We start from the raw sequence: 13,820 nt of genomic DNA, 5'->3' as shown, positions 1-13,820 counted from the left end.
AAGGAAGCAGGATGAGTAAGGGGCATGGTTTCATCCTAGAGGTGGCCCAAGTGATGACACCACATGCACAAAGGAGTGAGTCTCTGTCATTGGATATGACATGGAGGGAGATGTTGACCCCTCGTGACTGGCTGGCTGCCAGCCAAGAGCTTGGATTAGAGAATACGGGGTGAGTTCACTTATAGACATGTTGAATATGAGGTGCCTAATGGGACATCCAGGTGGATATGTTCAGGAAGGGGCTGAATTTCTGAGTCTGAAGATGAGGGGAAAGACTAGGCTGGCAATGCGAAAGTCAGATGTCTTAAAATGTTTTGAGAGTAGAATCATTCATACAGAGGTGATAGCTGAAGTTGGGCTTTCGTCTGTATTCTTTTTCCTTTTCCCCACGTTCTACCACAGTCTTAATTTTAACTCTTCCCTCAGCTACAGCCGTTCAGTTTGCCCAAAGAATTCCTTTTTATCTGTCCACTGAACTGTAGGATGATCCACCTAGCACCTTTTGTTGTTGTTTGGTATGGTCTGGTGGTTGTTCCAAGTGATTCTGTCTCTCCCCCAGTTCTTAGGTATCAGACCGTTTGATTCCTGTAGATAAGTTGGCAGAGAGAGGCCCTTGGCGCCCTTATCAGAGTTTAGTAGCAGAGATGGAGCCACTGCCGTGAACTGCCAGAGATGTGCTTTGCAAATCAAGTGGTCTTGCTGCTTTTTGGAGTAAGTCTCCTCTGACCTGGAGCATTCTCTTCTGTCGTGTGGCTGTACTTGTTTCAGAGAATTAGTGTAGTCCCAGGAGATATAACAGAGCACCGTTCCTGCCGCAGTTTCCCATGGTGTTAATATTTTCCAGAAGGATAGAAGAACTTGTATGAAAATAACCTTTATCTTCTATGCCTGACAGATAATCAGATTACTCTGGGGATTAGATAAAAATAAGTCATTTGTTCCTATAGTTAGTTACTATAATGACCAAGGTAATCTTTTATAAGAGAATTTCAAAATTAAACCAGATAATAATAGGATTCAGCTTAGGGAATGACTAAATATAGAAAGAACAATGTGAGTTTGAAGACAAAGTTGGCATTTTGTTGATGCAGTAAGTTTGCTATCAACTGTGGTCCCTCTGGAAGCCACCCCCACCGTGGGGCCTCCCAGTGTGCCCTGGGGCCCAATGCTCCCAGGCTCTGGAGGGCAGCGATGGACTGTATTTCACTATTTTACTTTCCCTAATACCTTTACAAAAATCACACTGTGGCTTTTCCCCCTAACATATCTGGTTTTGTTCACAGGCCATGTTCTCATAGAGATTTCAAGTATCCACAAGAAGCTCAATGAAAGTCTTGATGAAAATGTATGTGAACTGTTTTTATATTTACAAAATGTACTTATTTTTAAAATTTGTTTCGCTTAACATGTCAAATCTGGTGTGAATTTTTTATTTCCTTTTGTTAACAGTTCAAAAAATTCCATAAAGAGATTATACATGAGCTGGAGAAAAAGACAGAACTTGATGTAAAATACATGAACGTGAGTACACGGTTTTGCTCTACCTCCATGGATGGAGACAGGCGTGGAGCACGGGGGCCTGGCTTTCCAGAGTTTGCACTTGCCTAACTGTTGCGCCCCCGTTTACTTTCCCCCACTGTTTACTCAGCAGCAGCAAACAGAGAGCAGCTTGGTGTTGAGTATATACACAGATGCATAAATCCAACAAGGTCACTTTGGGCTGAATGGGCATGTTGTCACGAACAGTTGGGATCTTTATTAAAAAGCATAGAAAAATATTGCAAGGAATCATACTGCTCCTGGAAAGCATTGTTTTCAAAGAACACACATATGTGGATGACACCTGTGTCTGTATTAATGCACCTATTGCTTTCACAAACCAGCTCTTTAGGATGTGGGACGTCCGTAGGAGACCACCATCTGGGGCTCCCTGGGACTCCCAGGTCCTATTGTCAGAGACTGCTCCTGCGGGGTGTCTCTTGCCTGTCACCCAGTATGGTCGATTCCAGCAGTTTCTCCTTGCGCGTAGCCATCCAGTCCCAGTGCACAGGGCTCTTTCCATCTCCCTGTCTGCTGTGGATGAGTTGTTTTCGTTGCCACCCAAATTCCCCTTTCCTTTCAAGTAAGGTCTTCCTTTGAGTAAGGTCTTACTCGAGACCAGTAAGCAGTGTGGATTACCCTGAAATCCTCCCGCTGCCCTTATGTGCGCATGTTCTGTGTACCCTGAAGGAACGCCACAGGACCACCTATGACTGCTGAGGTGGTTGCAATGCCAAGCACTTCCCATACATTATCTGATTTTTATCCCTACAGAAACTCTGTAATGTAGGTGCTCTTACTGTCCTCATGTACACATTAGAGGAAAAACATGAATTTTAGAGAAATTAAGTAATTGCTGAGATCACACAGGAAATGAAGGATGAAGCCAGACTTCTAACCCCAGGTCGGTTAGGCTGCAGACCCTGTGTTCTCTGTTTCTTGAAATCATAAGTCATAAAACAGTCAGGAACATGTGATTTAATATTGTTTATTTATTCACCAAAGCACTTAACTGACTACCCAATGTCCAAAAACCTTTGAGGAAAGAAAGAAGAAAAGAAAGAAGGCATTGCTGTCCTTAGAGAGCTGCCCTTCTGGTCAGGGGCCCCTCATACAAACAGGAAACTTTAGGACCAACAAAGCCACGAACATTCAGGTTCAAGGGAGGGGCACTGTGAGGTGTGGGAGTGTGCAGAGCCATGGCCTTGACCAGCCGTGCCCAGCCGTGCCCAGTGGGCATGTTAGCAAAGGAACTGCCTGACAGTTTGTATGCACTGTGCTGCAGCAAAATAAACATGACATTTCACTTGCAGGCAACTCTCAAAAGATACCAAACAGAACACAGGAATAAACTAGATTCTTTGGAGAAATCTCAAGCTGAATTGAAGAAGATCAGAAGGAAAAGTCAAGCAGGACGAAATGCACTCAAATATGAACACAAAGAAATTGAGGTGAATTTTTCAGCACTATTTTATTTTATTTTATTTTGATGATTTGTACAGTTTATGGAGAAGCTTACTCACCTCAGTCAACCTATACTTTATCCATTCACTGCTGTGCTGCTGCTGAAGTTAAAAATAAGCATTTTGACTTAGTATGAGCTGAAGGCCGCAAAGTTTTCCAGAGTTAAGAATAATTAGTCCATGGCCTCCTAAAAACACTGGCATTTTCTCCAGACTAAGGGAGGGTAACGGACTCTCCATGATTAGCATTACTATCCCCATTTTACAGATGGGGAAAATGAGGCTTCGGTTAAGTCACATGGTTGACACTTGGAACTGGGGTTTGAATCGAACTTTGTTTCCAAAGCCCATGATTTTCCAATAGAACACAGTCACATCCCTAGTGTACAAAGTAATATTTTGTGCAGGTTGCCCAGTGGAATGTAAGGCTTTTGGCAACTTGTCTACACATGAGTCGGAGAGCTTAATGAGAATGATGATATCTGCGTGGGTCAGGTTACAGCTTTGTTATTTTGTCTAATGTTTATCCGCATTTAGTATTTACCCCATTATCAAAATAAACCAAGTATGAAGATGGCAGAAGATAAATGGCAGGCTGTGTAGCTATTTGATTGTATAATTATACTTTATTTTCCTAGTATGTAGAAACCGTTATTTCTCGCCAAAGTGAAATCCAGAAATTTATTGCGGATGGTTGCAAAGAAGCTCTACTTGAAGAGAAAAGGCGCTTCTGCTTTCTGGTTGACAAACACTGTAGCTTTGCAAATCACATACATCATTATCACTTACAGGTAGGTGTGATGGCAGATTGTGTTGCATGTATTAATAATTTTATTTCCTATTTAACTACCCTTGAAATGCTTCACCTTCCATACATGCCCCAATATAAAGCCATGGGCCTATTTTGCCAATGAGAATGTTCCAAAGAAATAGTTTTTGGCTGACTTGAATATGTAAACTTTTGGAACTGTAGATGAAATGGTCAAATGTCTGCTTATAATATTAATTTAGTGGGGCTGGCCCTGTGGTATAGTGGTTAATTTTGGTGCACTCTTCTTTGGTGGCTCAGATCCCAGGTGCAGACCTATACCACTTGACAGCCATGCTGTGGAGGCGACCCACATATAAAGTAGAGGAAGATTCTCAGACTCAAAAAGAGTCTGAGAAAAGCTGACTTATAGCTGAGAAAAGGAAAAAAGTGCCAAGTCTCAATTATTATTAAGCATTAGTTTATGAAAGATTTTAAATATGGATGTATTACTGATTTTTTTTCCCCCTGAGGAAGATTTGCCTTGAGCTAACATCTGTTGCCAATCTTCCTCTGTTTTCCATGTGGGTTGCCACCAGAGCATGGCTGCTGGAGAGTGGTGTAGGTCCACACCCAGGAGCCTAACCCAGGCACCGAAGCAGAGCGCACCAACTTTAACACCGGACCATGCTGCCAGCCCATCCTCTTTTTTTTTTTTTAATTATGAGTTCTATTGGTCCTATGTAAGCATCCAAAACTAGCATTGATTGAAGTCAAATACTCATTCTTGTTCACAACAAAGTAATTTACAGAGTGCTGCACGACAGAAGCTTTGTAAGAGCTTGAATATAAGGCAACTTCTTCTTTTTCAGGGGAAAAAAACCTTGGCCTTGTGTGTGTGCATATATCATATGTTATATATTCTATAAAGGTTTTGCAACTTTAAGGAGTATTCAGCTACCAAATTTACATTCCCAAGATCTAAAATTGTTACAGGAAAGAAAAGAATTGCTGGACGGTGCATCTCTACTAGTTTCAGCAGTGTCCACTTGCATCGTGAGGGCATCCTACTGGGGCAGAGTCCTAGGCTGGAGAGGGACAGAAGTGACCTGGCAGCTCTCTTCCTATGGTGATGCCCCGCCAGCAGTGAGGTCCTCGCTGTGTCATGAGGCAGCCTGACCTACTTCCTGAGAGCTGTTTGTTGGCAGAGTCTTTCTTACACTTAACCTTGGCTCCCAGTTATGCTTTTTAGCATAAACCAAATCTACTTCTTTCTGTACCAGAAATCTCTTCAACTCTCTGAAAAGTGCTTTTGTGCCTTCCCTTATCCCAGCTAAGGTATCCCAGTCCTTTCAGTGGCTCCTTGGATAAAACATGCCCAGCAATTGGTGTGTCAGGTTTCAGTCAAGGGACACAGGTGGTTTGGGGGAGGGGCTTTGCCCTTCCTTGCAATTTACATCAACACCCCCAGCCCACTCCTGATGAACGAGGAGTCTAGGTAAAAACAGTATGGTCACTATGAAAATAGCTTCAAGAAAGGTCCACTACTTCCCTTTTCCAACCAGATTCCTGCCCTGGAAAAGGGGGTTCACTGAAAGGCTTCGGGGAGCCCCTAGGAGTCCAGTAGTAAGAAGCAGAGCCAGCCTTGTGGGAGCCAGGGACAGATGCCTCTGCCTCTGGGGCCGTGGGGTCTCATCTCTGCCATTTCTGTGTCTCTCTACTCTGCAGCCCAGCTTCTCTGCAAAGCCTGTAGTCTGCTTGCCCCAGAGCCCCACTGAGCCCATGGCTGGGGTCCCCTTCACACTGCCCCTGACTCTGAAGAGCCCACCACACTCTGCGTCCAGACCCTCTGTCTCGCAGACGAACTTCTCAGGACAGATCTGATTCACTCCTCTAACACATAAATTCGGTTCCCCTGGGGTCAAAGAGCCCAATCGCCTGTGTTGGAGATGCTTCTTGTAGGAAGAAAGCAGTGATTGGCATTTCTGGGGCCACTGGGAAAACAACGGGGATTAATCCAGGTTGCTCAACCCTTCCCTTTTAGTTTTTGAACTTGTGCTTACTCATTGTGTTAGTCTGATCCTTGTGTTAGTCTGAAGCTCTGTATTTACTCTGAGGGAGGACAAATTCCTGAAGAACAAGAGCCTGCATCCTTCTCAGCAAATAACACACAGCAGATGCTCATAAATGCTTTTAAACTACTTGCTGAATTTAATGCAAAGCTCCCACACTTCTGGTGGTTAGCCAGTAATATGCTATCAGGGATATTATTTGATGTAATTTTTGTTAGCTCTTTAAACAATACACGTTTGTCTTTAGTTCTCTTTCTTTTGGATTTATAGTCTGCAGAGTTGCTTAATTCCAAACTGCCTAGGTGGCAGGAAACCTGTGGTGATGCCACCAAAGTACCAGAGAAAATCATGAATATGATAGAAGAAATACAGACCCCACTCTCTACCCCAGTATCCGGAACGCCTCAGCCTTCACCAAGGATCGAGAGAAGCAACATGGTAGGAACTGGGTGTCTCTTTGAGATTTCAGTTGTGTATTTACTAATATGATTTGGGCCAAATTTGCACGAAGGACCAGGGTGCCTTCATCAGTGGAAATCTCAGGTCCTCCTCTGTTACTTCTAGTTCTTGGCCCTGCCTCTTCTCACTTTCATCCCTTACCTTTTGATTTGAGATTAGCTGTGCAAATGTTTTATACTATATTTAGCCTGTCATCTTTATTTTGAAAATTTTATTGTTACTGTTTTTAATTGTAATGATTCCAACTTTATACGTTCATTCCCAGTGAAGGAAGTATAGGTGTCTTAGAAAGTACATGAACAAAACTCTGATCCCATTCATCACAATAGAAAGCACTTCAGAAAAACACAGTCACCAGAGTATTCAAGGTAATGAATTTGAGCATTGTAGTTTGCTATTCTTTGAACCTGGGCTTTATTTTCACAAACACTTGGGGAGATTTGGATACAGCGGGTAGTTTGAACACATGAGTACACCCTACCTCTCTATCTAAAACCCTCTGAAATGACAGCAGAGATACTAAAGACCAGCCAGCAATCTACAGAATAGACCCATAACTGCATGGGAAAATAAGAGAAGGGGCTGTCAGTGGACCAGAAACACTGAAGGAGTCTCTAAAAGATCAGTCTATGCAGAATCAAAATAGAAGTAAACCTCAGCCCCAAGGATGTGCAGGGCAAAATTTCTGCAGAGGGTGGAGCAGTAAGCTCAGAGCCACTGGATACAAGAAGTGGGAGGGAACTTGGGGCATTTCCGTATGTAGTTGGTTGGGGAACTGATTCAGACCATCTAGGCTGCTCAGTCCCTTCCCCTTGTTCCACTTGTGGTGAAAAATGGGCAGCAGGAGCTTTTGTCTATGAGCCAAAACAATGTATTTGGACTGAAGAGATAGGGCACACTCCTGGAAGGGTGTGTTGCCTCGTCTGCATATCACCATGAGCAGTCTGTGACAATGAGAACAGGCAAATACAGACTATTGTATACAGTAAAAAAGAACAGGGACTGCCATACAATACAAAGATAGACAGACAACCAGCAATCACTAAACAGGTGACGAAAATGCAATATCATAAAAAAATATTTTACTGTCATAAAAAGTAAAAAACTGCAGTGACCAGTGTTGGAGGCAACAGAGCCAACAGGGCAGAGAAGAAATCTTTAGAAGGAGATGAAAGGATATTACATCCACAAAGAAGAATCAACTAGAGATCTTGGAAATTTAAAATTGGATTCTTATTTTTAGTTAAAATGGTATGTCTGAGATTTGCTTTAGAATAATCCAGGCATGGGGGAAGATGGATGGGGCACACATGAAACAAGATTGGCCATAAACTGATCATTGTTGAAGCTAGGTGGTGGGGACATGGAGATTTATTGTGCTATTCTCTCTACTTTTGTACCTGCTGATATTTTTCTAAAATAAAAGTTTTTGTTTTTCATTTCCTCCTCCCCCCTCAAAAGAAACAACAAACACAACAACAATAGATGGGTTCATTAGCAGAATGGAACTGCTTGAAAAATTGAGCCAAAGAACTCTCCAAAACACAGAGCAAACACAGGATTTTTTTTTAATCAGAAAGAGGATAAACATAACGTTAGAAAGTTTGAGACATGGGAGATATATCCAGCTGCCTACTCAACATCATCACCACGATGTTTAATGAGGATCTCAAATTTAACTTGTCCAAAACCAAGTGACTGATTTTTTCACTCTAAAGATGCTTCTCCATAGTCTTCCCCATCCAGTAAATGGCACCTTCCTCCTTCCCACAGCTCAGACACAAAACAGCAACTCCTCTCTCTCTCTCTCACGCCACGGTCAGTCCACGGGCGTACCTATTGTCTCCACCTTCAAAGCACGTCCCAAGGCCAGCCCCTTCCCACCCCTCCACTGCTCGGACTCTGGTCCGCGCAGCCAGAGTGAGCCTGGATGAATGGAAAAGACCAAAACCTCAAGAGACAGCAGAACGTCAGGGATAAAGAGAAAATTCTGAAAACCTCCAGGGTGCGAAAAAATAGGTTACTTACTAAAAAAAAAAGTTATTCCATTGGTGCCAGATTTCCTGTTAGCAAAACTAGATATTAGAAATTAATGGAGCAATGATTCAAAATTCTGTGGAAAAGATTTTTTAAATGTAGAATCCTATAGCCAAGTAGCGCTTAAGAGGGAGCCTAAAATCCATAGAGACATAAAGTAGATTAGTGGTTTCCAGGTAGTAGGGGAAAAGGGGGAGTAACTGCTTTAAAAAAAGACAAAAATAAAAAAAAGAATATGGTATTCTTGAAATAATTCAGAATGGGGCATTGCCCTACAACTAATAGAAACTTTGGGAAGAAAGGGGAATTTAATGTAAAAAAGCCTAGGAATCTCTATAATTCCGTTGCTGTGTTATATGAACTTTAAACTAATAAAGAATTTTTCACAGATTGGGAAAGAGTATGACACCCTTTCTAAACATTCACCAAAGATACCACCACCAGCTCCTTCAGCCAGAGCATATACCAGTCCTTTGATTGATTTGTTTAATAACCCAGCAACAGTTGCGCAGAATTCACAAAGGATAAATAATTCAACAGGTAAGATATTTAGTTTGATTTCTTTTTTTTTTTTAAACATTTCTTTTTTTTTTTTAAAGATTTTATTATTTCCTTTTTCTCCCCCGGTACATAGTTGTATATTCTTCGTTGTGGGTTCTTCTAGTTGTGGCATGTGGGACGCTGCCTCAGCGTGGTCTGATGAGCAGTGCCATGTCCGCGCCCAGGATTCGAACCAACGAAACACTGGGCCGCCTGCAGCGGAGCGCGCGAACTTAACCACTCGGCCATGGGGCCAGCCCCTAGTTTGATTTCTTTTAAAATGCCTTTTAAAATGTTTTAACTAAATATTTTGGATAAATGTATCATGAGGTAGTAAAAAATGTGGTAGCACACATCACATTGGCTCGGAGGAGCTCACACCACAAAGCAAGTAAGGGTCTGCGTTTATTCTAAGACTGGAAGACGTTTTGTAAGTGACACATTTCTTTGATTAACACTAATTCTATATACTGATTGATGTTTACATAGAGTAAACATACTATTGAAAGGTGTTATATTTAAAAATAAATGGGGTATAATATACAGAGCCTCACACTATGTTCCATATTTGCTGGCAATTATAATAAAATTTCTTTTTTCAATAAAACAAACTGTAGAAGTTCACATGGCAAAATTATGGTTATTAATCTTACCAGTAGGCTTAGTTTGAAGTATAGTCAGTATTTTTCATCAGCTCTAACAGAGCACTTTGTGCTTTCAGGAGCCTTAAGTTCTAACTGCTTAAATTTCTTAGTTCTGTTGATTCTGTTTCAAAACACTGGGACCAGTTATTGTGTGCAGACATTTCACGATGCTTTGGGTAGGTTCTCCTCTGCCTACCCAGTCTTTGGCAGCCAGGACTCTTGAAAGTACTGTGGTAGCTGACCCATGTCTCTGTGTGGGGTGTCTCACAGGCCCCCTCTGTATGAAAGTCATGGCAGTCAAGCTGTGTGCTAGAGAGAGTCCACAGACTATAGCACTTGTAGCTGTAGGAAAGAGATGAGCTTTTCAGAATGGCAACTGAGAAGATAACAGGCTGTAGTAATCTGCCTTGAAGGAAGGACTGTAAGTTTTATATAATATAAAGTTAAAATATATAATGCTGTGTGCAACCCAATCATTCAGATGGTTCTTTGATTCCTGCTGGTAAAAGCTAAAGGAAAATTGCTGGTGGATTCAATACTACTGAGGCAATTAGAGAGGAGAGCGTTAAGGAAACAGCTAAGTTCACATTGTAATTATTGAGAATTTGTAAGAATATGGGGCCAGCCCTGTGGCCTAGTGGTAAAGTTCAGCATGCTCTGCTTCAGCAGCCCAGGTTTGGTTCCCAGGTGTACACCTACACCACTCATTGGTGGCCGTGCTGTGGTGGCAACCCACATACAAAATAGAGAAAGATCAGCACAGATGTTAGCTCAGGGTGAATCTTCCTCAGCAAAAAGAAAACAAAACAAAGAATTTGCAAGAATAAAGCATAGAGATCTTGCATTGTTTTAAAATAAATACTAAGCGAGCAAAATTTGAGAGGAAAAACTATATAAAAAGAAAAAAAAAATCTTGATTCCACTTTTTTTTTGGAGTGGTAAATAGCCTGCATTTGAATCGAGACATAAAATGCACAGCGCAGTGCTGCTCATAGCACAGTACAGGCTGTGAAGCCAGGCCGCCTGCATCTGGCTCCTGGCTCGGCCACGTTCCAGCTGTGATCCTGGGCAAGTCACTGTGGGTGACAGCACCATCCTCAGAAGCTGTGAAGCACTGAGAGCATGGACTGGCATTTAGGGAGGGCTCGGTAAACGTGCTCATCCCCACCACATCCTTACCATGCTCACAGTTGAAAGAGGGTGACAAGAACATCACCTTTCCAGTTCTCTCCTGTTCTTTGAGGCCCAAGTCGTGGGCAGTGGGTTTAAGGTAATGCCTCACACTGCCTTTGGGACTCATTGGGAGAGCAGGGTAAGGAAGAGCAGCAGACCATTTGGTGGTGGAGCAGCTTGCCTCTCTGAGAGAGCCGTCCTGATTAATCAGAGTGGAAGATGCAGGCGAGGCTTGCATGCGCTGCTTCATCCTCCGTCTGGAAAGGAGCCTTCAGCCACAGAGCCTGCCCTGGGAGACCTCCGGCCATGGTTCTGCCTCTGGTCCTTGTAGTCCCTGTCCATCCAGGCAAAGATAAAGGGTGGAAACATAACATGAGTGGAGCTTCAGCAGAATGCGTACGCTGGCAAGACAGGAATGGGTGGTTTTCTGGGGCTTGCTCATTTGAACTTGCCTGATTATTTTTTGAAAAGCCATCACTGCTGTGTTCACTTTTAACAGATTCTGCAGATGATCCCAGTTTACAGCGATCGGTTTCCGTTGCAACTGGACTGAACATGATGAAAAAGCAGAAAGTAAAAACCATTTTCCCACATACCGCTGGCACTAACAAGACCTTACTTAGCTTCGCACAGGGAGATGTCATCACACTGCTCATCTCTGAGGAGAAGGATGGCTGGCTTTATGGAGAACACGACAACAGCAAAGTGTAAGTCTCAGAGTGGATGCCGTGCACACAGGAGTTGTCATGGCCCAGCACGGAAATGAGCTGCTGTCTCTCCTTTTAGGAGCAAGTTGTCTTTGTGGACATATTAGCATTCTAGCTAAAGTTAAGTTCATAATTTAATTATAGTTCTAGTTTAGTTAACTGGAGTTATTCTGTCCCAGGCTATTTTCTGTATGTACGTGCATATATAGAATAATTTAATGCACGAGTAGGTCATTAGATCATATGAAGTCACCTCTGCAAGTAGGTGTAAATAGTCTTGGGTTTTTTTAAAAAAAAAATGTGACTTCGGATTTCTCAAAGATAATCTGCATTTCAGATATATTTTGTTAAGATTTACCACATAAATAGTTTAAATGCCAGCATCATCATTTCAACCATGAATACGTGCACAAGCCTTACTATAAGTAGGTTAAGTCAGTTTTTCGTGTAGACTGTTCAGCTATTAAGTTAAACCAATATGGAAAAAAAGACAAAAGGGGAATCCAAATAAAACTAATGCTGTAAATAAAATATATATTGTGTAAGGTGGTGACATGGACAGTCTGCCCCTGAGTTGTCGAGTCATTCCCTAGTGAGTTTTTTGTTCACTTGTCTACTGCTGGTACCACAAACAGGTCTTTTTTCCTCATTCTTCATCTTTAGGAGGGGTTGGTTCCCGTCATCATACACAAAGTTGCTGGAAGAAGATGCAAAGGAGACAGTGAGTGTGCCCACGCCAAGGTAGGGCTTGACTGTGGCTCGGATTTCCCAGTGATGGAAACTTGCCTTCGACCCAGTGTTTTGAGGTGTATCAGAATTATATCGGGCTATGTGTGGAAGAGTAAGAAAGGGAAATTGCTACTCCATGCTTGTTTCTGTTGTGATTTCTGTTGTCCACGGGCTTTACTGCCTGCCTGCTGTGAGGAGACGCCCCCAGACCCTGCTCTTCGCCCTGGTCCGTCAGCCCTCTGGAACCCCTCCCCATCCCCCCACCCACTGGTTGCTAAATCCAAGCACACCTTGTCCCTCTTGATCTTACGTAGCAGCCTGTAACACTAGCAGGTACATTGTCTGAAATGTTCTCCTGCCTTGGTTTCTTGACCTTGCACTCTGTTTATTTTCCTTCCGCCTCACCAGCCATCCCTTTCAGCCTTTCAGGCCTCTCTTCTGCCCACTGCTTAAGCATAGCTGCTCCCCAGGATCCGTCCTCAGTCCTTTTTCATTTTCTGTGCTTCCTGGGCCATCTTGTCTACTCCTATGGCTTGAATCACACCGATGGGCTTCGGTTAGCACCTCCATGCTGACAACCCCCAGATGTGTATTCCCATCCAGATGATAATAACAGTAATAATCACACAGAAACTGTCCAAAGTGCCTTACATTGATTAGCTCAGTTAATTCTCACAACAGCCTTACGAGGTCGATCCCCACTTGAAAACTGAGGGAACTGAGGCACAGAAAAGTTTAATAACTTGGACATACAACTAGAAGTAGTGGAGCCAAGACTAGAACTGAGGAAGATCTTTCCCGGCCTAGACATAAATATTTCTGTGTGTGTTAGGCAGTTCTAGTTGGCTGTCCCATGGTCCTCAGAAATGACATACCCAAGCTGAACTCATGATCTTTACCCTGAGCCACCTCATCCTCAGTGTTTCCCGTCTCAAAGAACCCCTCCTAACCCATCCAGCTGTCCCGGCAGACCTTTGAACACCACACTTGATGCCCCCAACTCCTTCCATCATACTTGCTCAGTGTCGTCTGTGTATCTTCATCCCTAGCGGAATAGCTAAACTGCCACTGGGCCAAGAATAAAACTATCATTTTTAGGATGTTAAAATTCTGAAGTGTTTTTTTTTTTTAATCTGAAGTGCTCAATGCTTTTGCTAAGGCTTTTACTGTAGTCTTCATTTTCTTATTAATCTTTAATTAATCAAGAGCCAGCCCCTAATTCAGCCAGTTTTCCTCCTTTTCTTTTATCGTGTCTTTTAAGGAATTTCTTTTGAGTGTACGGTTATAAACCAGTAAAAACATTACAGTGTTTTATATATAAAGTGTGTATGTGTTATAATCTTCTCCTTCCTCATCCTTTTTGATTATTAATCTACTGTACTTCTGGCCGTAGGATATTTAGGATGTTTGGGATCCAGGTGGCAGGATCTTGTCTAACTTGTATTCTCTGGTCTTTGGTTGTTAGCCCAGCCCCTGTAAGAAGTATCAGCACGGTGGACTTATCGGAGAAAAGCAGTGTTGTCATCCCCCCACCTGATTACTTGGAATGTTTATCCAGGGGAGCGGCTGCAGATAAGAAAGGAGATGTTCCTAAAAATACTTCCACCTTTAAAGCACCGGTGTCCAAAGCAGAAACCACATCTTCTGTGAGTAGAGCTGCAGCGTGGTGTCCTGTGTAACCAGATCCTGACTGGCGATGCTACCAGGAG

The 13,820-nt window shown here is 42.7% G+C and overlaps 1 protein-coding gene across 2 annotated transcripts in view; it reads left to right on the top strand.

The window, feature by feature from the left end:
* BAIAP2L1 (BAR/IMD domain containing adaptor protein 2 like 1) overlaps positions 1-13,820 on the top strand; it is a 102,641-nt gene that overhangs the window by 73,393 nt on the left and 15,428 nt on the right. For both annotated transcript variants that reach the window (XM_046668685.1, XM_046668686.1), the window contains 9 exons: positions 1,284-1,345; positions 1,450-1,521; positions 2,853-2,990; positions 3,641-3,793; positions 6,093-6,260; positions 8,708-8,858; positions 11,175-11,382; positions 12,046-12,123; positions 13,577-13,757. In XM_046668685.1, the coding sequence (XP_046524641.1) occupies positions 1,284-1,345; positions 1,450-1,521; positions 2,853-2,990; positions 3,641-3,793; positions 6,093-6,260; positions 8,708-8,858; positions 11,175-11,382; positions 12,046-12,123; positions 13,577-13,757 (1,211 nt within the window). The remainder of the gene's footprint in view (positions 1-1,283; positions 1,346-1,449; positions 1,522-2,852; positions 2,991-3,640; positions 3,794-6,092; positions 6,261-8,707; positions 8,859-11,174; positions 11,383-12,045; positions 12,124-13,576; positions 13,758-13,820) is intronic.

This window comes from Equus quagga, chromosome 7, assembly GCF_021613505.1.
Source record: "Equus quagga isolate Etosha38 chromosome 7, UCLA_HA_Equagga_1.0, whole genome shotgun sequence".
Lineage (NCBI taxonomy): Eukaryota > Metazoa > Chordata > Mammalia > Perissodactyla > Equidae > Equus > Equus quagga.
The sequence above is the reverse complement of the archived record's forward strand: the minus strand, read 5'-3'. Positions and strand labels throughout refer to the sequence as shown.